At 42.7% G+C, this 23594-nt stretch overlaps 1 protein-coding gene across 1 annotated transcript in view; it reads right to left on the reverse strand.

Moving 5' to 3' along the window:
* The window catches only part of ANK1 (ankyrin 1), a 344837-nt gene that overhangs the window by 48025 nt on the left and 273218 nt on the right, over positions 1–23594 (reverse strand). Inside the window, 13 exon segments of the mRNA XM_043987736.1 lie at positions 65–276; positions 2024–2178; positions 4149–4373; positions 4567–4664; positions 5494–5572; positions 8079–8175; positions 9149–9172; positions 10288–10360; positions 11217–11309; positions 14480–14578; positions 16104–16202; positions 17766–17864; positions 21668–21865. Of these exon segments, the coding sequence (XP_043843671.1) occupies positions 65–276; positions 2024–2178; positions 4149–4373; positions 4567–4664; positions 5494–5572; positions 8079–8175; positions 9149–9172; positions 10288–10360; positions 11217–11309; positions 14480–14578; positions 16104–16202; positions 17766–17864; positions 21668–21865 (1551 nt within the window).

The following is a 23594-nucleotide window of genomic DNA, read 5'->3' on the forward strand; positions in this document are numbered from 1 at the left end:
CCCGCTCCAGTGCTTTGGTCCATTATACTGATTTTCTGTCAGGGGAGGGCCCAGGCCTCTTTACCTGTAGAGCCAATTTGACTTTCTTGGTAACAGCAGTTTCAGGAAAGGTTGCTTGCACCATGGGGACCAGCTTGCTCTTCAGGGAGCCCCCTTCAGGGCCGATCATGTCAAAGTCTTGGCAGAGGCGAGACATGACCACAAAATACAAAGGGAAGTCCGTGGTGATGATCCGGCACACTCGCTTCTTCTCCAGCTCCTCCAAGCTCTCCAGTTCTGCAGACACCAAAAAACCCCCAGCCCTCCTGGTCATGACGGATGGCAACACAACAGGCTGCTTTTGGAGGAGTGGAATCACGTCACACCCTGGCGCTCTTCTCCCCAACATGGCCCATGTACCATGTAGCCAAGGTGGCTCTGATTCCCTGAGTGGCCCAGACAGGAGTGATGCCACACGAGTCCCCATAGTATTGAGAGCTGGGACCCTAGAGAGAACCTATCCAATACTATCACTTTGTAGAAGAGAAAAGTGAGGCTCAGAAAGTTGAAATGACATGTCCAGGGTAATACAGTCAGGAAATAACAGATGTAGGGGTAAAACCAGGTCTTTTGGCTCTTAGTCCTGGGCTTGTTCTATTATACACCTGGAATTTTTTTTTTTTTTGTGTGAGGCAATTGGGGTTAAGTGACTTGTCCAGGGTCACACAGCTAGTAAATGTTAAGTGTCTGATTTGAACTCAGGTACTCCTGACTCCAGGGCCAGTGCTCTATCCACTGCGCCACCTAGCTGCCCCTACACCTGGAATTTTGATAGAAGAAATTAAATCTCAAGCCCTAGGGTCCTTGTGCCCTGCCTATCCCCTTTTCCCAAAGCACAAGAAGGGTGGGGGTGGGGGGTGGAACCAACCGGGCCTCCTATTCTTAGCGGTCACCTCCTCATGCTTTCCCTGAACCCCAATCTCAGGGCAGTTTTTCTTCTCCTTCTCTTCTTTGTTTTGTCTAATATCTGCCTTAGCAGGGAACATTGAGCCAATTTGATGAGTTCATCATACTAAAGTGCTAAAGGGAGGAAGTTATAGGAATCCCTCATTCTTCCTTTAGTTCCGAGGGTTTCAAGGTCACCCAAGTGCATTAGAACAAGGGCCTTTGGGAAACAAAACATGATTATTATTTGGTCTTTCTTTTGTATTAATTTATATAAACACAATAATAAAGACAGAAACCAACACAGATGAAGATAGTGTCAAATTTCATTGATATCAACTGAAAGCAATAAATATAAGCATATAATATATGTGTATATATATGCATAAGTATGAGTTGTCATATAAATTATGCGAGTTCATATAATAATAAAAATAATAATAGCAACAACATATATTTAGGTGGTCTAGGGGATAGGGCACTGGACTTGGAGACAGGAAGACTTTAGTTCTACTTTTGAGCTATATGACTCTGGGCAACTCACTTGGACTCTCTCTGCCTCAGATTCCTTATATGTAAAATGGAGATGTTAATAATATTCTTTGCCACTCAGGGTTGTCAAATGAGATATTTGTAAAGTTCTTTGCAACCCTTAAAGTTTGATACAAATACTAATTATTAGTATTTTTATACGCATAGTTACAAACATACATGTGTGTAGGTGTGTGTATGTATGTATATATGTATGTATACTTATGGCTTTAAAATTTATAAAGTGCTTACCTCACAACAATCGTATTACTGTTCCCACTTTATAGATGAGGAAGGAGATTGAGGTTTAGAAAAGTTAGGTAATTTGCCCAGGTTGAAAGAGTTGGTAAGTTCTGGAACTCCAAATAAATTCTGATTCTGAGACAACTGCCTTTTCTACCACACCACACTTGACCATCTTGGGTACTAGAAATTAGGCCAGAATGTGACATCTTCTCTCGAGGAGCCTCAGGATGTCTTCACCCGAGGAAGCCCCATCCATTAGGGAGCCCATTTGAGGCCTCAGTCTCACTACTGACTCTGTATGTGATGAGGGGCCCCAGGTTACCTTCATCCATTCCATTGAGGGCTTGGTCGAGGTAGCTCTCTCCATAGCGGCTCCGATGCTCCTTCCACATCGAACCGTTCTCACTCCGAAGCACCACCAGCTCTCGGTCTCCTCGACCGTGGGAGGCAAAGTGGGGGATTTCCACAATCACGGGGCTAGGAGCAAGAGCAAGAAGGCACAAGGAAAATGTCAAAAATCCTGGCTTGGAGGTCAGGGGATCAGGGGAGAGAAGACAATGCTTGGCTGGAAAGAAGACCCCACCTCCCTTCCGCCTTGCAGGTGACCGCAAACTTGGTGAGTTTGTGCTAAAATCACTTGATGGCAGGTCCCCACAAGGGAAAAAAAAAGATTTTTTTTCCTTTGTCTGCTGGGAAGAAAATAAGCATTTATTAAGCACCTACTGTATGCTAGGCACTGAGCTAAGTGCTTTACAGATATTGTCTCCTTTGATCTTTACAATAATTCAAGAGGCAGATGCTATCATTATGCCCATCTTACAGTTGAGGAAACTGAGACAGATAGAAGTTAAATGACTTGCCTAGGGTCACACAGCTAATAAGCAAGGATGAACCTGAACTCAGGTCTTCCTGACTCTAGGCCCAGCATTCAATCCACTGTGCCACCTAGCTACTGAATTTATGCCCCTTCCTTCCCTCATTTAGATATTCAGAATTTAGAACCAGGAGATTATCTAAATGATTATATAGTTTAACCCCCTCATTTAACAGGTGAAGAAATGGAGAATCAGAAAAGTTGAAATGACACGCTCAGCAGCAGAGCAGGGATTTGAAGCAAGGTCCATCTGGTGCTCTTCCAGCCGCACTCCACTGTCTCCTCATCTTGTACTCATCTGATCTCTGGGGAACAAGGTAAAGGCGGGGCAAAGTCATCAGCCTACCTTTCTTGCCTTACTCTAGGCTCTAGACAATGTGGAAGACTCACTCTCTCCCTATACAGCCAACACTTTCACCTCTAGGTTTTCTGCAAGTCTAGATTTTCCCTGCCTCCTCCACTCCTAGAATTCCTATTCATCTTTCAAAGCCGAACTCAAACTCAAACTCAAAATTCCAAGAATTTTGTCCGATTCCTCCTGTTGGTAACAGCCTTTCCTCTCCTGTACTCCAAATAATACTATGCTGGTTTTTCTTCTTCGAGTTTTCCTGGAGCTCTTTGTGTGGATTTTTGCCTCTTTAACATTTTACCTTGAATTATACTCACCAATGTGCATTTTATACCTTCCCTAAAAGACTGGAAGCTCCCTGAAGACAGGGATTGTAACTTTTCTTTTCATTTTTTTACACCTAGCACCTAACACAGTATCTTGTGCAGAACAGGTCTTTAATACATAGCTCTTGAATTGAATCCCTTGGAATCCATTATTTGGGATTGTCTTGTAAGGGAGACCAGTATGGAACTAGCCTCTTTTAGTGGGTTTGTAAGTAAGCCCCTTTGCACAGCATCCTGGGCAAACTTTTTTTTTTTGTGAGGCAATTGGGGTTAAGTGACTTGCCCAGGGTCACACAGCTAGTAAGTGTCAAGTGTCTGAGGCCAGATTTGAACTCAGGTCCTCCTGAATCCAGGACCAGTGCTCTGTCCACTGTACCACCTAGCTGCCCCCTGAGCAAACTTTTATGCTGGATTTTAACAGATACCAGAATGGTCGAGTTCTAGGCATAGAGAAATCCACCAGGTTATGGAAGACAAAGGAAAAGAAGAGGAAATGGGAACAAAAGCACCAATTCACTGGGGATTAAAGTTCAATGCTGTTCCTTCCCTCCATGGAAGTACAGTAAGAAAATCTTTCAGGGATGAATTTGACTGCCTTTCACCCTGGCTCTCTTGGCTATATCAGCTAGTGATGGTCATCTTCCCAGTGCCACAATGAGAGCAGCAGGTTGAAGTCAGACTGCTCGGGGAATTCCATTTTCTTGGCTCTTCCCATCACTCTGTGTGTGTGTGTGTGTGTGTGTGTGTGTTTTGTTTTTGGTTTTGTGGGGCAATGAGGGGTAAGTGACTTGCCCGGGGTCACACAGCTAATGTCAAGTGTCTGAGGCCGGATTTGAACTCAGGTCTTCCTGAATCCGGGGCTATGCCACCTAGCTGCCCCTCTTCCCATCACTCTTACCTTAGGAACTGGGCCCCTGTTGGCCCCAGTGCAATGATCCTGCTGGCCAGGCCCTCTTCCTCAGCCAGGGGTGGGGGCGTGGTTAGTTTTTGGGGCTTGACCAGGCGACAAGTGATGCGAGTGGGCGCAGCGCATGCCCGGGGTGGGATGATGACCCTCAGGCCATTGTGCCGACTTCCTCTCATGGAGCCCCCACGGGCATCGACCATGAAGCTCACGAGGAACCTGGGAGGTCAGATAGAGGGATAGGCTGCTTAATGTCCTCTCCCTTCTCAGTGTTCTATCCCTCTCCTCTCCTATGTGCCCCGCCCCCAAAAGCCCACTTCCAGCCACTAAGAACAGAGAGAAGCTACCATGTGACAGAGGCTGGTGAAGGCATGTAGCCAAGCTGTAGGTTCCCTGGACCCAACACACTCACCCTGTATGCACTGGACTGGCCACAGGACTAATATTATCTGAGGTCTCTGTTGCTGGGCTGCTGGGAATTAATGAATCTTCATCAAATTCTTTAGATGCCTGAAGAGGAGATAAAGGGTCATATTCAAAAGAGGCCCCCATCCCCCTTCACTTACTAGACCTCCGACAGCACTCCAAAGAAATCAGTCCCCTTCTAAGGCCAAGGTGTTCTCAGTTTCCCTACTTCCACAACATAGAACTGGAAGGGTCCTCGGAGGTCATTTAGTCCAATCCCCTCACTTGACGGATGAGGCCCAGAGAGGTCAAGCAACTTGCTGAAGGTCACACAGGTAACAAGTAGCAGAGCCAGGATTCAAACTCAAATCCTTAGACTCTAAATCCAGCATCTACTATCCTGGAAGACTCTAGAATAGTTTACCTCTCAGATTAAATCTGAATTCCTTGTTGTTGTTCAGCCATTTCTGACTCTCTGTGTCCATGGGCTTTTCTTGGCAAAGACACTAAAGTGGTTTGCCATTTCCTTTCTCCAGTATATCTCCATTTTACAGATGAGGAAACTGAGGCAAACGGGGTCAAATGACCAGGGTTACACACCTAGTAAGTATCTGATACCGGATTTGAACTCATGTCTTCCCGACTCTATGCCCAGCACACTATCCACTGAGCCACCTGACTGCTTTTGAATACCATAGCCTGACTTTTATTGCTCTTCATCACCAGGGACATGTTTTCTATACCCTCATGTCTTATTACTTTCCTGCTCCAACTAGGACACTCTCACTGTCTGCTGGATGTCCCAGGATCATTCTTGCTTTTGGTATCCTGTGTTTAAGATGCTTTAGGAGGTTTGGTCTCCTTTTATCCTCACAATAACCTCTTGTATTTCCTATGTTTGAGAGTGAGTCTAAGTTAAGTGATGCATTTTTACCTGTTCTGGCTCTTCTGCTCGGATCACCACAGTCTCAGGTGTGACGCATGGAATCCTGGGAATGGCTGGAGATTCCACCCTGTGTTCAGATCACATGTTAAAAATCAGCAGGAGTTACGTAGGCAATAATTATAGGCTATAGATTCTAGACTCACTAACTTTTTATTCCTTTGTCTTTCCTGGAATGTCCTAATAAAATGGTCTCCATTTCCTCTCCTTATATACTATGCAATACTGCCTCACACTCCCCACTGTGTATGCTCCACTTTAGTTGGTCTCAGTGCCCTCCCAATGCATCAACCTCATCCCTTTTTTATGCCATTGCTTTTCCTCCACCTCTTAACCTAATACACTGAACCCTGCTTTTTTTTTTTTTTTGCTAGGCAATGAGGGTTAAGTGACTTGCCCAGGGTCACACAGTTAATAAGTGTCAAGTGTTTGAGGCCGGATTTGAACTCAGGTCCTCCTGAATCCAGGTCCAGTGCTTTATCCACTGTGCCACATAGCTGCCCCCTGAACCCTGCTTTCAAGGCCTTTGCCTTAAATTTCCTCAAGGTAAGGAAGTATGATAGAGTTAGGAAAAAGCGATGGATGAAGAGTCAGAAAACCTGAACTCTAGTCTTGGCCTTGACATTCATTTTCTGTATGACTGTAGACAAGTCACTTTCTATGAGTGACTTTCTGGTTATCCATCTCTAAAATGAGGTAGTTCTTTCCAACTCCAATAGTCTACAAATTTATGAATCTTTCATGAAGTCTTCCTTCAGCCCACATTGTTTTCTTCTTTCTCTGAAGACATATGCCATATTGGATACACTCTTAATTCTGGCACTGGAAATTATGTCTTATATGCATCTGTTTCATGTGTTCCTGGTCTGTCCACAGCTAGACTGTCAACTCCTAGAAGATGGAAACCATGTTTTATCATCCTTTGGCATCCCCTATAATTGGGAGGGGATCCCTAGTGTTGGTTATATAACAAGTACCCAAATGTGGCTAGTTGAAATTTTACCTGCCCCACAAATCTGCCTTGTTCACTTTGAGACTTTGAGAATTCTTGGCATGCTTACATCTCACCAGAAAATACTCACACACTCACACACTCACAGCACACACACACACACACACACACACACACACTCACACTAAAGGCTTGGTTATTCTTTTCTTTTCTTTCTTTTTTTTTTTTTTAGTGAGGCAATTGGGGTTAAGTGACTTGCCCAGGGTCACACAGCTAGTAAGTGTTAAGTTTCCAAGGTCGGATTTGAACTCAGGTACTCCTGAATCCAGGGCTGGTGCTCTATCCACTGCACCACCTAGCTGCCCCTTAGTTATTATTTTCAAGTGAAGAAAGTTTCGAGTGCAAAGATGCACATGTACAAAGGTATCTGGCCCAGTTTAGCACATAGCTGAGAAGAAATGGGAAATGGGATCCAACTGCACACATCGACTGGGCTTGTCATTAAATGTAACAGATCAACAGAGGGCACTTTTTACATGATCAGCAAGAGGAAGGGCCATTTATAACCATAGTTGGGCAACAAATTTCAAACAAAAAAACTCTACCAGTAAACTTTTTTTTTCTAGTGAGAAATGAGGAATATGTGTTGATGAGTGCATGTGGTGGGGCTGGGGAAGCTGGGAAGGAGGGATCATGGGATCTTGGGATCCTAGTAGTAGTAGTAGTGATAAAGAACTATCAGTTTCCTGCTATAGATCCACTGCTTCCCAGAGGCTGCTAGGTGGTGCCATGGTGCACAGAGCGCTGTACCTGAGTCAGGATCTATAGCACTAGTGGATAGAGCACTAGCCCTGGATTCAGGAGGACATGAGTTCAAATCCAGCCTCAGATACTTGACGCTTACTAGCTGTGAGACCCTGGGCAAGTCACTTAACCCTCATTGCCCTGCAAAAAAAATTCAAGCACTATAAAAAGGAAAGAAAAGGCCTTGCTATGACCACTCTCAGAGGCTAGAGGCTACTAAAGGGCTGCTTGGTCCATGAGCATGACTTACTAGACCACTGGTATTCTAGGCCAGAATTTTTATTTGGCACCACTGCAAAGATAAGAAAGGAAATATTCCTTAAGCACCTACTATATACCAGGCTTTGTACCAAATGTTTTCTCATTTGATCCTCAAAACAATCCTGGATGGGGCAGGGTGGGGGGAGGGGAGGGGAGGGCAGGACCTATTATTGTCCTCATTTTATAGTTGAGGAACCTGAGGCAAACAGGGTTGAGTGACCAGGGTCACACAAGTATCCGAGATAAAATTTGAACTACAAGAGGCCTCTTTCTCTACTACAATATAAGTTCTTTAAGAACTATTCCTCTTTTGTAATTGTATCTTCAGTGCTTAGAAAATAATAAGCACTTAATATAATTGTTTTCATTAATTAGTTAATTAATTAATTTATCCATCCATCCATTCCATCCATTCATCCACCTACCCACTCACCCATCCATTCCATTCATTCTATCTATCCATGTATCCATCTGTGCATCTCTTCATCCATCCATCCATCCATCCATCCCTTCATTCCATCATTCATGTGAATTCCTCCTCTGGGGAGGAGATTCTTACACTTGATCTAGCTTGGGAACAAAGTCCAGGAGCTCCTTCTCTTCATCTGCATCCCTGGAATCCTGCCTCTCGGGTTTGGAGCCCACGAGTTCCTCCCCTGAAATGGACACAAGTTTAAACTCAGGACAGGACAGAGGAAAGAAGACTTTTTTTATTAGATGCTTGGTTGTTTTGTCTTTTAAAGTGCTTTCCTCTGGTCTTCCTTTTAATACTTCCACCATAGAGAGAGGTAGAAGGTGGATCAGTGCTCAAAATGCCAGGATTTTTAGAAGAAATTAGAAACTGATTTGACAAGTTTATTTCCTTTAGCCTTGGCCTCACTAGAACCCTATATGAAAATCCCAATGCACCAATAATCTTGGCCAACAAAAGGCAGAGAGAAGACAGAAGGAATCCTCTTAGCCTGGTGTAATTTGCCTTGTAGCAGCTCTTTTTGGGGAAAGCATTTGAGATATCAGCACTGTCTGAGTTCATTCTTCCCAAAGCATGCATTAATGAGAGAATAAATTGAATAATTGCTACAATAGAATTGAAACCCTTCATTTTAAAGTCCACTAATGCATTTTCTATAAGACCCACAATGCCATTATTTAAGTCTGGCTTGGACCCGTTACAAAGAAGTTTCAGATTATGATTGAATTGGCTGTCTGCACATCTCGTCTGTCTAGTCAATATTCTACTTATTTTCCCACCCCCATAACCATTCCTTGCTTAGGAGGCCATGACCTTAACCTTGTGGATGCCTTCCCCTGGTACCACAAAGTAGGTTTTCTGGCTTTGTGAATCTGGAGCTGACAGAATGAAAGAACAGCTCATGCACGTAATACCACAAACACAGCAGCATGGGCACAAACACAGAGATGGGTGGGCAGGGACTCCCTGCCAAAGGGGATGGTTCTCATGATTATACAGTTCCTAATTTAATCAAGTTCCTTGCTCCTGGTCTGTTAACCAACGCAGGAAGCTGGAAAGCGGTGGTGGTGAGGGATGGGTTAGTGAGAGCTGGGGTTGATTAGGGTGAAATGTACTCTGGTGACGAAGGACCACAGGGAACAGAAAGCATTTCATACCCATTATAGTTACATGAGCAGTTCCTGGAAAGCAAAAAAGAGCCAAGTTTAAGGAAATACAGGATTCAAGTCAGTGTCATAGCAAGAGGCAGGTTATACAGCTCACATGTGTCACCCTAAAAAGCCAAAAGAGAGGCACAAGTTCTCTTGGTTGGCCAACTTCATGGACTGGGGGGGGTGTGTGGGGTGGGAGAAGGCTAGAGCCATCTCCAGACTCAAGTTAGGCAAGAGGATCATGGCTCTTGGACATTTCATGATAAGGAAAATTCCTGGAATTTTCTTGGCACATCAAATGGCCACATGATGGCTTATTACATAAAAACCTGAGTTCAAACAATTGAAAAAAAATCAGTTGAGGGTATAGGACTACTAATCAGCATGTAAAAGATTTTTTATTTTGTCAGGGTGTAAGAAATCTAAACAGACTGTCTATAACTTAACCAATAAGGCTTAGAGAGTTGCATAGGGCTCAGGGAGATTATGTGACTTGCCCACAGTCACACAGCCTATAAATATCAGAGGTAGGATTTAAACCCAGGCTTTCCTGACTACAGTCCCAACACTATCTACTATGAGTGGAGAGAACAACTCAGAGAGAAGGGATTCATTCTACTGGACAGAAATGAACTAGGCAGTGGTGTACTGGTTAAATGTTTAGCAACCAGTTCTTTGGTGGGAGGGAGGTATACAAAATATACTTTTAAAGTTTAATCTGCATTTATTAATACCTTTCTTATGTCTAGAAACCAAAAGAACAATAAATCAAGCCCTGATTTGTAGCATTTGATTTCTGAGGTGGAGATGCTCACCCCAAAAATTTAATCATCTACTCTCAGGAGTTGGTGATAAAAGCTGGCCACAGTGCACTCCTAAGTTTCATTATGATTCTAGAATTCTTATGGTTTTAAATAAAATGTGTGTGTGTGTGCGCGCACATGTGTACGTGCTTGGGGTGATGGTGGTAGATTTTAATAAGAGCAGTAGTAAAAGTGGGGGGGGGGAAGAGCTTTGGAATCTCCATTCAGATTCCCAGAAGTGGGAATGTTAGGATATCCTACAGAAGAATGGAATAAGTATCAGAAAGATCTCCGAGTCCTGACCCTCTCCCTTATCTTGAATTTAGCATCCCCTGCCCTTACCTTCATCTTCAGAGACGTCCAGAATCTCATCCACTGTCTCTGGGAAGCTCATTCGGTGCTTGTCACTGACTAACTGAAGGAGAGAAATACAGATTTGACTTTAGGACTCTCTAGAGACCTAACTGCTGTTGATAATAGGAGACTAACAAAGTGCTTTGCCTATGGTATTTCCTCGTGAAACTAGGTGGAGTAAATTTCATTATCCCCATTTTACTTATGTGGAAACTGAGACTCAGAGAATTAATTGATTTGTTCAAGGTCACCCTAGTAAGTGGCAAGACTTGAACCCACAATCTTTGACTCCAAATTCAATGCTTTCCTCACTGTGCTTCTACACAATGGCAGGACCAGGATGAGGGAAGAAGGAAGGAGAAAGAATTACTCAATTACCAAAGTTGGAGCCAGCTGTTTCAGAGAGTGAAACTAACCTCAGGAAAGGTCTGACTATTATCAGAATAATAAAACAGAAAACACCAGCTCCCATTCTCTCTCTTTCCTCCCTACACATCTTAATTTTAATACCCCCAAACCCAGTCACTTTGTGGCTTCCCAATGACACTAGATGGCAGCAAGACCCTGTGTGGGGAAGTGAGAAAAATACTGGAGTATTATCAATACACTGGTCTATTGCAAGTCCGGCAAAGGTCCTGACCTCTGCTCACAAATAAACCAGATCACTCACACTGGGCCATCCATCCATGGGTTAAGATTCTTGCAAAATAATGGGATGTAACTAGGGAGGAGCAGTTGGGGTTTTACCCCAGGGTGCTAGATTTAGAAGCTTTGTAGCTGAGTTCTAGGATTTGTCTCCTGCCTCCCCCCCATTCCTCCCTTCCCTGTCCCTTGATGAACTTATGGTGTGCTTAATGCTGCTTGCCCTGAGTGTGAACATTTCTACTGGGGTGACCTAAAGAGAGAATTATACTTACCACCACACTAGTTTCATCTGTGACAATTTTTAGCACATCAGTTACAGAAATGTAACCAAGGCGTTTGGCAATGGCCAAAGGTGTAGTTCCGTTCTGATGAAGGAATAAAAGAAGATGGGATTAAATAGGGAGGAAGAGACAGGGCTGTGAGAAAATACGCCCCATTTCCATCAGGACCTGTCCTGCTGCGGGCCTGCATACATGGAATCTGCCACAGAAGCAGTGTCTGGAAGCTCTCCCTCCTTACTTCTGTCTCCTGGTTTTCTTCGAGTCTCGGCTCACATCCTTCTGCAAGGAAACTTTCTCCATCTCCCTTAACACTAGTGCCTTCCCTCTGTTGATTATTTCCAAATTATCCTGTAGATGCTTTGTTTGTACATAGCTGCTTGCATATCATGTTCCCCATAAGAAGACTGAGATTGATCCTGTATCATTTTACCAATCCTATTTATTGACAGGTAGCATGCCCCTACGAAGATTATCTTACATGGAGATCTGCCTCAGTTTACCCTTTTGTTAAAATTTTGTCATGACGCCCATTATAATGTGGACTCCTTGAGGTCAGGGATTATTTTTGTAACCCCTTAGTATTGCTCCTGGCACATAATAATATAATAATGTATAATAATATGCTTAATACTAATCAATTAATTATATTAATTAATATAATAATATGCTTAATAAATATTTGTTGACTTGCATTTTTGACTGAGAAAGGGGCAAGAAATCTCTAAATGTGATTTTTAAGTCACAAAGACCCAAGGATCTATGTGTTGTGCTGCCATCACTAGGCATCAAAATATGGTAAAAGTTCAATCCTTCAAATACCTGGAATTCTGCATTCCACTTTTATGGGAAAGTGCAAAAGGATCCTTTGAATATTCAGTTCTTATTTTTATTTTTATTTATTTTTTTTTTTGGGGGGAAACAATGAGGGTTAAATGACTTGCCCAAGGCCACACAGCTAGTAAGTGTCAAGTGTCTGAGGCTGGATTTGAACTCAGGTCCTCCTGAATCCAGAGCCGGTGCTTTATCCACTGTGCTACCTAGCTGCCCCTGAATGCTCAGTTCTAAGCATTATGTTTTAGGAAGGACATTGACAAGCTCTAACACATCTAGACAAGGATGAACAGAATGAGGACAATATAAAAGTCAGTTGAAGGATCATGGGTTGTCTAGTGTAGAGAAGAGAAGGCTTAGGGTGACTTGAGAGCTGCTTTTAATCATCTGATGAGTTGTTGTGTGAAGAGGAATTAGCTTTAGCCTACTTGGCATGAGAAGGAAGAACTATGAGTAGAAGTCAGTCAGTTAACATTTAGTAAGTGTGTACTATGTTTCAGGAACCGTGCTAAGTATTGGCGATACAAAGAAAGGCAAAGGACAGTCCCTGCCCTTGATCTGATAGAGGAGAAGTTGAAGAAAAGCAGAATTTGTCTCAATATGAGGAAAATCTTCTTAAAATTAAATGCTATTCAACAGTGGAATAGGCTGTTTTGAGAGACAGTGAGTTCTCTATCACATGACCTCTTCAAGGATTTTTTTTTATTTAGGTAGGTATCATAGAAACAAAATCTACTGAATATATGCTAGCCTAGTTTTTCTTTTCTTTCTTTTTTTTTTTTTTTTGCGGGGCAGTGGGGGTTAAGTGACTTGCCCACGGTCACACAGCTAGTAAGTGTCAAGTGTCTGAGGCCGGATTTGAACTCAGGAACTCCTGAATCCAGGGCCGGTGCTTTATCCACTGCGCCACCTAGCCGCCCCCACCTAGTTTTTCTTTAAAAGGCATTGGAAGGGGGACAGCTAGGTGGCATGGTAGATAAAGCACCGGCCCTGGATTCGGGAAGACCTAAGTTCAAATCTGGTCTCAGACACTTGACACTAGCTGTGTGACCCTGGGCAAGTCACTTAACCGTCACTGCCCTGCCCAAAAATAAATGAATAAAAAAACACATTGGAAGCATCTTTGGGAAGTTATTGGTTCAGGGTCCCAAGGCTCAAGCCATTGATATGGCTTCCAGTGACCCAAATACAAAAGTCAGTTGCAGAGAAGGGGTTCCTTGCTTAGCCTTGACACATGCATGTGACTGTTACCCCAACATGGCCACCATGGAGTCAGGGCAGCTGCCCCTCATTGAATCAATGCTGAATAGCCTTTCCCTGTGATGGCTACGCAAGCGTCCTTTGGTTAACCGTGGTATGGCCCACATGTCTCATCTTGTTCCAAGCACAGCCTGAGACAGGCCTGCTCTACGACATGGAGAAATGGGACTAAATGAGCTCCGAGGTCCTTCAGCAAGAAAACATATGGGCGAGAGGAAAAGTTACTCAAAAAAATAAATCAATGTCCAGGGTACATCCTGGAATCATTCATGATGTGGTGGTTTCTGTCTCATCTCTTAAGCCTTCTTCTATGGATACACATTCAGACCTTGGTGAAGATGACTGATTCATAATGATTTGATTCATTTTAACATTGATGTTAAATAAGACCCTGTTCTGGCCCCCATGGGGGGGATATAAAATAGCTACAATACAATGTCTGCTCTTCACAAGCTTAAAATCCCCACTTCTAGCTTCCTCCAGCTACTACCCAGGTACCGCCAGTCCTCACTGGAAAGAGCTGAGGGCAAAGTCAACAGAACTATGGATGCCAAATCCAAGGAAGGCTTTGCCACAGCTGCTTTATTGCTAACCTCTTCCTCTTCCTGCCATGGCCTAAAGACCCCTGTACCCAAGGTCCTGGTGATAAACATGGTTGTAGCTTTCCCTTGTAGAAAATTCCCCCAGGCAGCCACATATTCCTTCCTTAGGCCTTTCCTTGGATAAGTTAAAAAGTTCCATAATTAATAGCCTGTTGCTTTCTGTCTAATTCTTTTTTTTTTTTTTTGCGGGGCTATGGGGGTTAAGTGACTTGCCCAGGGTCACACAGCTAGTCAAGTGTCTGAGGTCAAATTTGAACTCAGGTACTCCTGAATCCAGGGCCGGTGCTTTATCCACTGCACCACCTAGCTGCCCCTTTCTGTCTAATTCTTTTGCAAAACTCTCTTTGAGTCCTGTAACTGCTGCTAAGGATGGGGCCTCCATGACAGCCCTAATGTTCCATTTATCTGAGATTGTAGGGTAGTAAAGCTATCAGGATCATAGGAACAAATTGAAAGGGTGTTCAAGTCAGAGAATTACAATTAAAGTCAGCTGAAAGAACCTCTGAGGATGTAAGCATCCTGATGAAGTTGTCCAAGCAAGACGAGGCACAAGATACTCACCGAGCTGACTTCATTGGGGGAAGCACCATTCCTCAGAAGCAGGGTCACAATATCCGTATGGCCTTGCTGAGCTGCCTGGTGCAAAGGAGTATATCCTAGCTGCAATGGAAGGTAGGGATTTTTGTTAGAAGGTGCTATTGGGTGGAGAAGGGAAAGTCTCAAATACTGGGAGGACTGTGCTCATTCAGTATTCAAGAGGAAATTCATCTTAGCAAAAAAACAAAAAAACAAAAACCGTAAATGTTCATAGAAATAATATTAATGGGAAAAGCTTCCCTCCAGGTAATTTTTGCATCTCAACCTTGCTTTTCTAATCTTCACTGGTAGGAATAAAGTCCCACATGCTCAGAATTTGTTACAGCACAACCTTGCAGTTAGCATGGGGTAATACAAGAACTGGATCTAAGGCATCACAATTCAGTTCAACAAACATTTATTAAAAGTGCCCACTATGTGCAGGGATCACATTGGACATTGGGATAGTTCCTATCCTTAATGAGTTTATGTTTCCCTGGGGACGAAGTGACATGTACAGAGATATGGGTGATTCAGGGTAGGGATGGATGGGGGCAAAGGAAAGCTATAGAGAAAGTGCTTTAGAAAAATGTGAAGGGGCAGCTAGGTGGTGCAGTGGATAAAGCACCAGCCCTAGATTCAGGAGGACCTGAGTTCAAATCCGACCTCAGGCACTTGACACTTACTAGCTGTGTGGCCCTGGGCAAGTCACTTAACCCCAATTGCCTCACCAAAAAACAACAAAAAAAAAGAAAAAAATGTGAGTAAAGAGAGAATGTTTTCAGCTGGGGTAGAGAGAGGATTGGAGATGACTTCACAGAGGAAGAAGCATGTGAGCTGAGCCTTGAAGGAAGAGAAGGATTCTGAAAGGTGGGAAAGAGGAGGGAGTGTTTTCCAGGTATGGAGAATGGCCTGTACATATTATGTAAAGGAAGAAAACAACATATTGAGTACAAGTAACTGCTAATAGCTTAATTTGGCTAGAATATGGAGTTTGTAAAGATGAGGAATCGGAAATAAGTTTGAAAAGGTAGGTTAGAGTCAGATTGTAGAGTGCTTTAAATAAGGGGTTCTTGTGTATTCTAGAGGTAATAGGGAGCCAGTGAAAGTTTTTGAATGGGGAAGTGACATGGCCAGAATGTGATGTAGGAAGATTATTTTGGTTACTGTGTGAATAATCAGAGGCAGGAAAGATGAAACAGGAAAAATAATTAGGAAATCTAGGATGATGGCTGAGGGAGTGGAGAGAAGGGGATGGATGAGAGATATTTTGTGGAGGGGGAGAACTTGTCAATTGTTTGGATTAAGGGGATGGGAAATGAAGAAAGAAGAGTCAAGGGTGATTGTGAGGTTTTGAGTCTGAAGGACTGGAAAGAATCTGGGTTTTGCATCAGAAATTGGGCTAGGGGTAGGCCCATAGGGGAAAGGATGAATTCAATTTTGGACCTATTCAGTTGGAAATGCCTTTGGGACATGAAGTTGGAGGTGTGGGGCTGGGGCTCACAGTGAGAGAAGAGCTACATGTACACATCTGGGAGTCGTGTGTGTAGGGATGGTAACTGAGCCCACAGGAGTGTCTGAATTCCCCAAGGAAGATATTCTCTTGTACCTTGGTCTTTGCATTAACATCTGCTTGGTGTTGCAGCAGGAACTTTGCCAGCTTGATATTTCCATAATGGCTGGCCACATGTAATGGGGTATAGCCCATCTGTGGGGGAAAAAAGGTAAAGATAAATTAATTCAATTCGATTCCAATCAGAGAACTTTTCTGAACACCTACAAGATACAAGGCACTGTGAGAGGTGTTAGGGATACAAAGAGAAGCATTTCTTCTGAGTGTGCTACTCATTGCCTTTAGTGACCATTGCTCATGAAATAGTGGGAAGAGCCCTGTGTTGAGACTTAGGAGACTCATATTTACTAGCAGTTAGTTTGTGGGCAAGTAATTTCATCTCCCCAAGCCTCCGTATTCTCATCCGTAAAATGGGAATGATGATGCTTGTACCTTTTACCTCACAGGGTAGATGAGAAATGTGAACAATTACTCAGTCCTAATGAGTGCTTTTAGGGGACTCCAGTGGATTGTTTGGTTTCCTATTCTTTTCACTGTGGCACCAACCATGGTTTTAAGGTTTAATGTTAAGTGTATAAGATGATGATGAAGTGAGGCACAACATAAAGGCTAGAGGAATACTAGGAAGGGACAAGAAGGGCTGAGTTCATATCTTGTCCTTATTGTGAGTGGCAGAGATAACTAAATGTCAGGCAGTGATGTAGAATGCTGGACTTGGAGTCAGGAAGACCTAAGTTCAAATCCCACCTCAGATACCTGCTATCTGGGTGACCTTGGGCAAGGGTCATTTAACCTCTCTCAGCCTCAGTTTCCTCATCTGTAGAATGAGGATAATAATGTCACTTTCCTTAAAAGGTTGTTGTGAGGATCAAATGAGATAATGCACATACCATTCTTTGCAAACCTTATGGCACCATATAATTGCTAGCTATAATAATAATTATTATTATATAATAAATAATATTAAAATAATAAATATATTAAATAATAGATTAATTAATTAAATAAAAAATAAAACATTGTGATCTGTGTAGTGAAGAAGGATGGATATTTAAGTGACTCCTGAGAGGGATGCATTTTGGCATGCTAATATTGTATAACAGATTATATATATTATATATATATTTCTGCATAACAGAACTCATGCTGCATTGTATGGCAGGAAAGGCACTGGTCTGGGACTCAGAAATATGGGTTCAAGTCCCAGTTCCAACACAGAACTGCTGTGTTTTCTTGGGCAAGTGACTTAACCTTTCTAAGCTTCAGTCTTCAGCTGTCAAATGAACAAAACAGCATCTGTAGCAATGATCCCCAGAGGGTTGTCCTGAAGAAAGCACTTTGATAAAATATAAAGTGGGATTATGGGAATTTGGGCCCTTATCATCAGTTTACTTAACGTCTTCCCTACTGGCCCTGTGAAAATAATCTAAAATGAAAAGAGAAACCAAACATATCTAACTTTTCAACTCATCTCCCAACCCTTTCACCAGAGGGATCCCAAAGTTCTATGGCAGAAGCTGCTGTCACTTTCAATAGTAGAGCAAAGAAAGAGAAGTCACATGAGGGAAGAGCAGTGTATGTGTGTGTGTGTGTGTGTGTGTGTGTGTGTGTTGAAGGGGTTTGGGGGGCGGCAAATGGAGCAGAGAAGAGGGACACTACACATGCAATTCATTGACCAGAACATGTTCGTTGTTTTACCCGGGTGGTGGCATCCACTGTGACCCCCTGTTTGACTAGCACATCTGCTACTGCCACATGGCCCTCTTGAGCCACCAGATGGAGAGGAGTGAGGCCACTCTGAAAAGAAAAACAGTAACAACATTTCATCACTGTGGAGACCAACCCAAGCAAGCAGAATCCCATCCACTGAGCTTAATCTACGTCTCAGAGCTCTAGCTCGGCATGCCATAGTGGAAAGAATGATTCATAATAATATTTATATAGAGCTTTTAAGGTTTTCAAAGCACTTTTACACATGTATTCATTTGATCCTCACAAAAGACATGTGAGGTAAGTGCTGTTATTATCATCTCCTTTTTATAGATGGGGAAATTAAGGCAGACAGCAAGTAAATGACTTGCCCAGAGACACATAGCTAGTAAGTATCTGGGGTTGGAATAATAATAATAACAACAACAACATTTACATAGTGCTTACCATGTGCCAGGCATGGTGCCAAGCACTTTATAATTATTATCTCATTTGATCCTTACAACAGCTCTGGGAGATAAGTGCTATTATTATCCCCATTTGACAGATAGGGAAATTGGGCAGACAGAGATTAAGAGATTTACCCAAGACACAATTAATATGTGTCTGAGACTGGATTAATAAAAATAATCGCTAACATTTATATAGTACCCATTATGTTCCAGGCACTGTCATAAGTATTATCTCCTTTGATCCTCACAACATGCCTGGAAGTTAGGTGCTATATTTTGTAATTGAGGAAATTGAGTCAAACAGGTTAAGTGACTTGCCCAGGGTCATTGTTGGTTTTTTGTTGTTTTTGTCCTTTGTTTTTGAAGAGGACCATTGGGGTGATGTCATGACTTGTAGTGAATTGGATTTAAGTGAGGGAGGGCTGTACAAATTCATCAGCCTCACTCTCTCCTCCAGAGCCATTTGGGTCTAGTGGCAAGCTAAATATCAGGATGACTAGAGAAGGCCCTGGATTTTTGAGTTAGTTGGGGTTAAGTGACTTGCCCAGGGTCACACAGCTAGTGAGTGTCCGAGGCAAGATTTGAAATCAGGTCCTCCTGACTCCAGGCTCAGCACTCTATCCACTAAGTCATCTAGTGGACTACTATCAGTACTGAAGAGAGTGTCAAGAGACCTGGGTCTTAATGACTTCGAGACAGTTACTTCACTTTTCAGGAGCTCCATTTTCTCATTGGGAAAATAGGGGGAAATACCTGTCCTGCATTTTTCACAGGGTACTTTTGAGGAAAAAAATACACCATGGATGTCGGGAAAGCACTTTGAAAAATATGAAGTGCTACAGAAATGTTAGGTAGATGCCTAGGTGGCGTCATAGTGCACAGAGCTCTGGGCTTGGAGTCAGGAAGACCTGAGTACAGATGCAACCTCTGACACCTAGGAGCTGTATGACATTGGGCAAGTCACATACCTTCTGGTCTGGCCTCAGTTTTTCTCTGTCTATTAATGGGGATAATAATAGCACCTACTTTCTAGGGTTGTTTGGTAGGATCAAATGAGATCAAATTGTAAAGTGTCTTGCAAATCTTAAAGCACTACATGAATATTATTATTATTGGCTAGTATTAATATTTTTAGAATGTTTAATCTATATAGTGTAAAGAATTAATTGTTATTTGAGGTTTTTATGCCTCAGCTAGCACTGGCCTGGGGTTCCTCCGAAAACTGCACGGTGGCTCCACCCACTGGTTGTAGGCCGTTGCCAGGGCTCTGGCAGCCTCACATCAACACCACCTCGCCAATGCCGTACATGGGCCTGGCAAAATTATAATGATTGGAAGCCTAGTGAGGGCAGTCATGTGACTGTCAGAGCGACCATCCCATTGGCTGGGGCTGTGTGGGGTGTTTCTAGGTTTGGGGGAGGAGAATTGGCATTCTAGGTGGAAGCTAGAAAATGACAGGTGTTCTGCTGCGTATTTTCAGCTGATTCCTGCTCGGTGGTATTTTTTCAGGTATTATAATTTCCCTTTCCCCATTTTATTTCCTTTCCCTTGATCCTACTGATGCTGTTTGTGTGTGTGTGTGTGTGTGTGTGTGTGTGTGTGTGTTTTAAGTTCGTTCTTGTTAAAATAAATCTTGTTCTGTTTTGAGGGAGGCTGCCAGTCTCCTTCTTTGCCCCAATATTGCAGCGAGCCGCTTAACTAGCACTCCCCAATTAAAAATTGGTCCCCACAATAGTAAGGAAAAAAAGAGACTTTACAGTCAAATAAATAGTCTCAAACCATGAAACTCTTATCCTATATATTTTGAACTGGTTCTTTGCATAGCCTAGAATCAGAGATTTAACTAGAAAGGAGGAAGACCACTAGCCTGGACACAAAGAAGGAAGAATCAAAGAATTCAGAAAATGGGGCACAAGCCTCGCATGCTGGTGGAATGTAATCATTATGGGGAATTTCAATTATCCAGATGTCTGCTGGAATTCTCTCTTTCCCCAGAGCAGAGGAGCTCATAATTTCTTCATTTTCTTTAATTATTTAATTTGTCTTCCCTGGAAGATGAAAGAACCAATGAGGAGAACTACTTCTTGGACCTCATTCCCAAAGAGGAGGAATTGGTTGTTGAGATAGAAGTCATTGGTCCCTTGAAAGGAAGCCACCACTTCACCTTAGAATTTGTAATGGTGGAGAGGAAAGCTGGGGTATACTCTGACATGTCCTCTAGATTTTTAGAGCGGGTTTCAGAAAGGATAAGGCAGGTTCCCATGAACTAAAATATTACACAGAAAGTCAGCCCAGTGGGTATGGGCAGCTCTTAAGAATGAAACTGATGGCACGAAGAGAAAACATTCTGATGAGGAGGAAAAGGAGGAATTGTCTAAAGAGATGGATGGGGATGCTGCCTTCTTTCTGTTCCTTATTCACGGTGCTCCATTGCAGTCTCCATACCTTTCCACTGGCAGTGCCCCATGCCTAGGATGCACTCCTTCCTCATTGCCATTTCATAGACTCTCTAACGTCCTTCAAAATGAAGCTTAACTATCACTTTCTATAAGTCCCTTTCCTGATCCCACTGATTGCTACTATTCTCCCTTGTTAATTTGTATTTAACCAGCTTACATTTAGTTTGTATTTATTCTCACATATGGATTCTACATATACCTACATATATACATATGATCACAGATTTAGAGCTGAATATTTGGGTTCAAATCTCAGCTGGCCTACTCACTACCTGTGTGATACCTGGCAAATAACCTCTGTGGGCCTCTGAGCACCTCCCCCCCAAGAAGAGGGTTCTCTTCCACTGCTGAATCCTATGGCCCCTCCATCATATAAGCCAAGGAAGGATATTTCCTTCAAGTTCAAAGGATTTGCCCAAAGTGGATGTTATATATAAATGCTGAATTTATCAGAGCAATACTGCTCAATCTGCCTCCAGGGGCTATTGTGTGGGTTACTTAATGTTTTGCAGTAGCTGAGGGCTGCCATCATCATTATTAACTCCCCGGCTAAATTGCCACAAAATAACCCAACAGAGGAAACCAGACACCAACACAAATGCAACGATCACAGGGTCCCTGTTAAATCCAATAAGCCTAATGTGCCGACTCCCTTATTACTGTCAGTGGTTCTGTTCTTTTCCTGAAAAAGAGCTTTTCCAGCCCATTGCAACAAAAGTCAATGGGACTCTTGTGATTAGGATGTCTAAATGACCCTTAAATCCCTTCTTTGGCTTTCCAGAGACTATGCAGAAATGCTGTATCATCACAGCCTCATCCAGGCCATTGGTTGCCCCTTCAGGAAATGAATATTCAGCATTGTATGACTTGAGGTAATTGGGAATCCACAGCCTCAAGCTCAGAATCTAAGGTACAGATAACACAGCCGGCCCTAATCCTTGGTGCTGCAGGGCAGTACCCAAAGAACCCCAGAAGTTACCTTGTTCCCGAGGTTGCCATTAGCTTGTTTTGAGAGCAGCAAGGCCACCATTTCTGCATGACCTTCTTGGGCTGCAAGGTGGAGGGGTGTTACACCTTGTACTGACTCAGCATTTGCGGATCCCCCATATTGCAGAAGGTTACTGGCAAGCTCCATCTGGTTCTGTTTGGCGGCGATGTGTAGAGGGGTATAGCCGTTCTGGAAAAGGAAAGAGACCCAGATAAGTCTCCTAGAAGTAAAGTGATGGAAAATCCATAGTGGCACCATGAACGGCAATTTTTTTTTTTTTGTGAGGCAATTGGGGTTAAGTGACTTGCCTAGGGTTACACAGCTAGTAAGGGTAAAGTGTCTGATGCCAGATTTGAACTCAGGTACTCCTGACTCCAGGGCCAGTGCTCTATCCACTGCACCACCTAGCTGCCCCAATGAACGGCAAATCTTAAAGAGATGATCCCTAGCAGCTGAGCTATTGTTATCTACCATGAGACAGTACAGTGGCATGGAAAACCCTGGATTTGGAATCAAAGTACATTAGTTTGAATCCTACAGCTGTGATCTTGGGCAAGTCACTTAATTCATCTCAGTGAGTCATTTGACAAGCACTTATTAATCACCTACTATGGATAAGGCATCATGCTAAGTAAGTAAGGAGAATACAAGGACAACATGGAAAAGAGTTCTTGCCCACTGAGAGTATTTATTCTATTGGGGGATATGGCATTTACCCAAATAAATAAATACAAGAGAGTTTGAGGAGAGAGAGGAGTAGCAACTACGCTAGGGGTTCTTAACCTGGGTCCGTGAACTTGTTTAAAAAAAAAAGCAACCTGATAACAGACTTTCAGTAGAATTAGTATCCTTTGTAATCCTGTGCATTTTATTTTGTGCATTTAAAAATACATTATTTGCAGACTCCATAGGATTTGCTAGACTGATTGACAAAGGGGTCTCCATCCCCCAAAAGGTTAAGATCGACTTTAAAATATATAGGGAATTAAATCAAATTTATAAGAATCCAAGTCATTCCCCAATTGAGAAATGGTCAAAGGATATGAACAGGCAGTTTTCTGATGAAGAAACCAAAGCTATCTATTCCCATATGAAAAAATGCTCTAAATCTCTAATGATTAGAGAGATGCAAATTAAAACAACTCTGAGGTACCACCTGACACCTATCAGATTGGCTAAAATGACAAAAAAGGAAGATAATAAATGTTGGAGAGGCTGTGGGAAAATTGGAACACTAATGCATTGTTGGTGGAGCTGTGAGCTGATCCAACCATTCTGGAGAGCAATTTGGAATTATGCCCAAAGGGCAATAAAGCTGTGCATACCCTTTGACCCAGCAATTCCACTTTTAGGTCTTTTGCCCAAAGAAATCATGGAAGGGGGAAAGGGACCCACATGTACAAAAATATTTATAGCTGCTCTTTACGTGGTAGCAAGGAATTGGAAGTTGAGGGGGTGCCCATCAATTGGGGAATGGCTGGACAAGTTGTGGTATATGAATACAATGGAATACTATTGTGCTGTAAGAAATGATGAGTAGGAAGAGTTCAGAGAAACCTGGAGGGTCTTGCGTGAGCTGATGATGAGTGAGATGAGCAGAACCAGAAGAACATTGTATACAGTATCATCAACATTGAGTGTTGACCTACTGTGATGGACTATATTCTTCTCACCAATGCAATGGTACAGAAGAGTTCCAGGGAACTCATGATAGAAGAGGATCTCCAAATCCAAGAAAAAAAAGAAAGAAAGAACTGTGGAGCATAGATGCTGATTGAACCATATTATTTCTTTTGTTTTGGGTGCTGTTGTTTTTTTTTTCTATTTTGAGGTTTTGCATCACTGCTCTGATTTTTTCTCTTATAACAGGATTAATGCAGAAATAGGATTAATGTTATTATGTGTATATATATGTGTG

The sequence above is a fragment of the Dromiciops gliroides genome, chromosome 2 (assembly GCF_019393635.1).
Source record: "Dromiciops gliroides isolate mDroGli1 chromosome 2, mDroGli1.pri, whole genome shotgun sequence".
NCBI lineage: Eukaryota > Metazoa > Chordata > Mammalia > Microbiotheria > Microbiotheriidae > Dromiciops > Dromiciops gliroides.